Source organism: Gossypium hirsutum, chromosome D12 (assembly GCF_007990345.1).
Source record: "Gossypium hirsutum isolate 1008001.06 chromosome D12, Gossypium_hirsutum_v2.1, whole genome shotgun sequence".
NCBI classification, from domain to species: domain Eukaryota; kingdom Viridiplantae; phylum Streptophyta; class Magnoliopsida; order Malvales; family Malvaceae; genus Gossypium; species Gossypium hirsutum.
Window position 1 is genome coordinate 15,862,816 of NC_053448.1, and position 6,164 is coordinate 15,868,979.

General features: G+C 31.5%; 1 protein-coding gene across 6 annotated transcripts; it reads left to right on the plus strand.

Moving 5' to 3' along the window:
• Nucleotides 1-280: 280 nt before the first annotated feature.
• On the plus strand, nucleotides 281-4,782 carry LOC107942525 (proline--tRNA ligase, cytoplasmic). Of its 6 annotated transcripts, XR_005922446.1 has the most exons (8): nucleotides 343-590; nucleotides 740-835; nucleotides 925-1,012; nucleotides 1,824-1,957; nucleotides 2,299-2,517; nucleotides 2,752-2,845; nucleotides 4,298-4,432; nucleotides 4,500-4,782. XR_005922446.1 is itself a non-coding variant. In XM_016876218.2 (7 exons), the coding sequence occupies exons 4-7, from the start codon at nucleotides 1,943-1,945 to the stop codon at nucleotides 4,330-4,332; spliced, it is 363 nt and encodes a 120-aa protein (XP_016731707.1). In that variant the 5' UTR covers nucleotides 343-590; nucleotides 740-835; nucleotides 925-1,012; nucleotides 1,824-1,942; the 3' UTR covers nucleotides 4,333-4,782. The 6 variants fall into 6 exon arrangements, 4 of the variants coding, with proteins under 4 accessions (XP_016731706.1, XP_016731707.1, XP_016731705.1 ...); XR_005922445.1 differs by lacking the exon at nucleotides 740-835; XM_016876218.2 differs by having other exon boundaries at nucleotides 4,298-4,782.
• The last annotated feature ends 1,382 nt before the right edge of the window (nucleotides 4,783-6,164 follow it).

The following is a 6,164-nucleotide window of genomic DNA, read 5'->3' on the forward strand; positions in this document are numbered from 1 at the left end:
TTTAAAAAATTTTAAAAATATTTTAAACTTTTATTTTTATAATATTTATATACTTTTAAAGAAAAGACCAAATTAATAAAAATTACAAACATTAAAGACTACAAAATTATTTTATCATTTTTTAATTGCTACATTGATGATTTTAACCGTAAAATTAGATGTTTAAATTAAAAAATAAAAAATTTAATATCTCAAAATTTTAACCTCAAAATTAGATGTTTAAATTAAAAAATTTTAACCACAAAACAGTATAATAAAAAGTAATAGAAATGCCACAAAAATTAATTTTACTTCAAAAAAAAAGCGCCATTTTATAAATTTTCCCCACTGAAATCCCTCCCTAATTTCCCCCCTTGAAACCCCCAACTTTACAAACACACCGTCCTTCAAAACTTTTAACGCCATACCTATTGCTATTTTTTCTTCCTTAACCTCAATTCTTAAACGCCCAAATTTGGAACCCTAGATTTTTCTCTGCAGAACTTTTCTTAATCCACAAGCTTTAGCTGCTCTATGCGATTCCATCACAGATCCGAAGAAGTTTTCAAATGTACAGCTCCATTTCACTGCGCCCCCTCTTCCTGATCCTGGTACCATCTTTTAATTTAAGAATAAGCAAAACCCATGTTTCATTTTCTTCAGTTTCTGTTAACGACTGTTCATACCAGTGTTTATGTTAACACCTGTCACCATCTCTTCTTCTTTCCTTGTTTTTCTATCCATCTCGTGGAAACCGCAGTTTGGCATTCTCAGGGTGGCACCAAAGCTCCTAACAAAATAAAAAAAAAAATAGAAACACTTTTTTTTGGATCATTGGGTTTTCAAAGTTTTTGGGGTTGGTTTATCTTTTCCTTTTTGGTTTTGAAAGATTGTTGTGGGTGGTTTTGATTGTTTATTTTTCTTCTTTGTTTTCCTTTCTATAAGAGAGTGAAGATCATCCAGGTGTTGGCGGTGGACCCAGACGGGAGTAATCCATTGGTCTCTGTTCAACCCAATGCCCTCAAGTTCGTTTGTAAGTTCTACCTTATCTCTGTTTTCACTCCTATGCATGCATGTAATGCATACATTCATGATTCAATTCCAAGGTTATGTGATCAACTTGTACATGGGACTGGAGATGACTGTTCCTTTGATAAGTTTATGGAATTAGATTATGAAGACTCTAGTGACTGATATGTTTTTTTGGATGCTAGCACATACCCATTCAGCATCCTCCCCCAATCAGAGGAAATGACAAAATAATTTGTGAAGCTTGACATGGTGTTCTTTACAAGATGCCAGTTTTATCTTTGTATCAATTCTTCAATGTGTGGCTAGTTTATATTTTGCTCTTAGATGCTGGTTTCTTTGAAATGCTAAATGTCAATGCGATCTTTGTCTTCAGCATATGGTTATTCTGGAAAGTTTTGAGGAACAAATTTTTAAGCTTAGTTAACCTATGTTTTCAGTTGAGCTTGAAAAACCAAGCTTTTGTTAAAGTGGTGAACACAAAAATCAAACTATTTTGATTTTATCTTTTAGGCAAATAGTGTGGGCTTTTGATGCACCTAGAAAGTAATGGTTTTGATTTTATAAGGTCAGTGTTCTTTCATTGATTTTTCGCTCTAGAATGTGCTGATAAGAATTTGATCATAAAATTGTTGTTATATGCACCTTCAGCTTTTTAATTCTTTTGTATGACTAGGGGAACTTGTACATGTTTTACTTTTATAGAACTTTTGGAAGTTTTGTTTTTCTTTTAATTTTTATTTTCCGCCTTCCCTTGTCAACGGTTTAATTAAATTTATGATGCATATGTACTTTAAATTTTTTGATTCTTGCAGGTTCTTCAATGCAATTGTAAATTTTGATAGCAATACTGCTAACAGAAGCCTGTAACTAGAAAGACAAAGAGCATGTCGAGATTCTCATTTCAGTGACGGTGCTTCTATTTGCAACAATAATGAAAAATTTAAAGGTCAGAAAACTTATTTTGAATACGAACATGCCTAACGTTTTACCAACTCAAACCAAAAGAAAAACCGGATAGCTTATTTGTTTAATTATTACGTAAAAGATGATTATTTGCTGTCCATTTTCCTATTAGTAGCCTTGTGCACTTCTCTTACATGTCCTCGGAATTCATAACTTCGAATAGTACTCAAAATTATGCTCTTTAAGTCCAAAACAAAATTACGTATTTTCTTAACTCTCTAAGGTCATGCAATTAACCTTTTTTTTTTCTTATTTCTGCTTTCCTTCTATTCTTTTATGTATTATTTTCTTATTATTGAAACCAGAATGTGTTTTATTGGACAGGTGTGTGCAGTTCGCCGTGACAATGGAGAAAAGACTAATATCTCTAGAGTCTTTTTGGTTGAACAAGTAAAAGGAATGTTGGATAAGATTCAACAGAACTTATTCGATGTGGCAAAACAAAAAAGAGATGCCTGCATTGAAGTTGTAAAAATGTGGGATGAGTTTGTAAAAGCTCTTGGGCAAAAGAAACTGATCTTAGCTCATTGGTGTGATGAGGAGGTATGACTTTAATTTGTAGAATCCTTATTATTTATAGGGATCATGATAATTTAGCATTTAATTGGTATTGTTTTAATGCTTATTTGTTACCCTTTTTTCTCAGAACTGCATCATTAATCATCATTAATCTCAAGTATTTTGTTAGGCAACAACATGAGCTGGATCATATTCTAATCTCTCGAGGCATATGTAGCTCATTTTTCTTAAATGATGTTTTATGTTTTGTATATATAGGAGGTGGAGAAAGATGTGAAAGCTCGAACAAGGGGTGAGATGGGAGCAGCTAAGTCTCTTTGTACCCCATTCGAACAGCCTGAACTCCCAGAAGGTACTTGACTCCATCCATGCAAGCATTTATTTTAAATAATTTAAAGAATATGAAATTAACCCTTTTCCATCCAAATTTATTTAGAGCAAACAAAGTTTTATATATAAAATTATATATATTGTCAATGATTATGTTTGATTGATTCTGCTGGAGTTCAGAACCTTGACAGAGCTGCTATATAAGAAGCTTAGTTGGCATTTCAATTCATCTATAGATAAAATAACATTTAGTCTTTAAATTTGTCAAATTTAAACCCTGATTAAAAAATAATTTATAAAATAATTTTTTATTTTTTTAATCAAATAGATAAACCCTGATTTTGTTTTGGACTGCATTGATAACATTGACACAAAGGTATCATCATGACTTATGAACTTTCAGTTTTACCTATTGGCTATAAGAATTTTATATAACGTTGCAGTCAAATATTGGCTTTTCACCATATATAGAACTCCTACTTTTTTTATGTGGTTCATGTTATGCTCTAATTTATGTTTTATTTTTCATTATTATGATAGTGCATGGCTAATCCTTCTATATGCTTGTTTGATATTGCACCCATCTAAATCATGAGTAAGCAAGCAACATAAGTTATTCAACTGATTGCTAATAATCTGTCAGCATAAAACACTGTTTCTGGAATTGATGCTTTTGGATAGGCAATAACAAGTTAAAAAGTATAATGTAGTATAGGGTGGATGGAGAGGGTTACTGCATATTGATAGGACATAGGTTGCAAAGCTATATGGAAAGAAAATTGAGGGGTTAATAATAGGATTTTTTTTAATGGCAGAATGATGGAAAATACTAGGAAGATTTGGTGCTTATTGTTGAGTCCAGCATTGTGTTTTATTTAGGGTGTAAAAAAATTGCTCAAGGAATTTAATTATCTACAGTTTTTGCTTCTTTCCAATATTTTAGGGGTTTGGCAATACTTTTTTTTTTATATATTTAAGATTGGTTAGTTTATTCAGTAATAGAGGATTAGGATCAGCTTTGCTACTTAGTATGTACGAAGGTTAGGTTTTGCTAGATACGTATTTTATTTTAGTATCAGTAGCTTTGGGTTATGCCATATTTATGTTTTTGTATTTTTATTATTTATTGTGATTTGAGCTTCTGGCATTTTATATTATTGATTCTGAATACGGTGAAGTTGTTTTGGAGTTGTCAATCATTCTAAAATGGGGGCTCTTTGAGTCTGTGGCTTTTGAATCTACACTTGCTACTGCAGTTTTCTGGTGGTTGCTGATCTTATGATTGGTGTTTACTTTGGGGCCTTGTCCAATTAGATTTTATTTGGTTTGGAAAAACTTTAATATCTTATGCTTGTATTTCTTATTTTGGATATCCAATTTTACTCTTGTTTATCTATTGCATTAAGAAGACATTGTTTAGGGGTTTATTTCCTGCTATCATTCACTTTACTCTTTCTCAAATTTTTGCTTCTAGGTGAGACACAGTTTAAGGAAAGATCATGGGATTGAGGGTGGAATTCGTGTTGTTTTCTCTTTAGAGAAACCTAAAGCTCAACTGCTTCCTTTTAGAGGACCAAGTGGTGAGGAAGACAACCCTTCAGATTATCAAGTGAGGATGCTTGCTTCTTACTTTTGCAGTTTTAAAGTACTCTGTTTGATCACCTAACATCATGCAGTGGGGAAATTCATCCAATATATTGAAGCAGAATTTGAAATGAGAATTGAAAGTACATTTGGATGGAGCTAAAGTTGTGTTTCTTTTAGCGATATATTTGAACTTGCTGGTGTTAGGTCCCTGGTTTTTGCTATCTCTAGATTTAAGGGTAGAAGGAAAAGGAAAATATTTTGGTCTACATTAGTATGTAATCTACATGTTTAATCCAACAATTTAAGGTGTTATTCTGCTGTCAGATAGTACCTGGGCAGGTTCAACAATTTAATGCATTGTACTTTTTATTACCTTGCAATGTGTATAGTCATAGGTAGGTTTAACTAATCAGTCTGTTTTTCTTATGTATTATTTATTTTAGTTTTGATTTTAAATTTTTATATTTACTTTAATATTTACGACAACTTGAGTTTTAACTTTTGGATTTTAATTGTGTTATTAATTTATTATTTAAAATTTAAAACTAAATTCATTAATTTTTATATTTAGTTTTAAAGTTAAAAATTTCATAGAAAATTTAATTTAAATAATATTTATTTATCCTTAAAAAAGCATATTTAAAGTTCAAATTTAAAAAATAAAACATAATATAATATTTATCATAAAAATAAATATTATTTGATTAAAATAATTTTTTTAAAGGTTATGTTTTTAGTGGCATTTTTGTGAGAAGCGTCGCTAAAGGTTTGTTCTTTAGTGGCGTTTGTAAAAAAAGCGCTGCTAAAGATAGTATTTGATTAAAATAATTTTTTTTAAAGGTTATGTTTTTAGCGGCGTTTTTGCGAGAAGCGCTGCTAAAGGTCGTGATCTTTAGTGGTGTTTGTGGGAAAAGCGCCGCTAAAGGTCGCGGTCTATAGCGGCGTTTGTGGGAAAAATGCCGCTAAAGGTCGCGATCTATAGCGGCGTTTCTGGAAAAGCGCCTCTAAAGGTCTTGGTCTATAGCGGCGTTTGTGGGAAAAGCGCCGCTAAAGGTCTTGGTCTTTAGCTGCGTTTGTAAGAAAAGCGCCGTTGAAGATCTTGGTCTTTAGCGGCGTTTGTAGGAAAAGTACCGCTAAAGGTCTTGGTCTTTAGCGGCATTTTTTTGGCGCTTGTCAAAGCGCCGCAAATACTTTTAGCGGCGCTAAAAGCCTGTTTTAGTGTAGTGATTGGGGAATATTGTTTCACATTTAAGTCATTTCAACACCCTTATCTTACAATTTTCTTTAATTATTTTACGAAAACTTTTAAATGTTTAAATAATATTAGTATTGTTATAAAATAAAGAAAGATAGAGAGAATAAAAAATAAAGAAAATATGAAAGCAATAAAGAATGTACTTTATTGATCAAAGGGATGATTACAATACTTCATTAGAATATTTATTTATAGGCATAAGAAATATAATAGAAGTAGAGAACTAATTCTAATAACTATTAGAATTTAAAGTACATTAAAACTTTATCTTAATCATGATGGATACCCACTTAATAAGATATTCATAACACTCCCCCTTAGATGTCGATTGATAGATAATGTGCCTCGTTAAAACCTTATTAGGAAAAACCCTGTGAGATAAAAACCTAATGAAGAAAAAAGAGTACACAATTTATAATATGCATAATATGCTACCTCATTAAAAACCTTACCAAGAAAACCCAATGGGACAAAACCTCGATTAAGGGAAAAAGAGTGC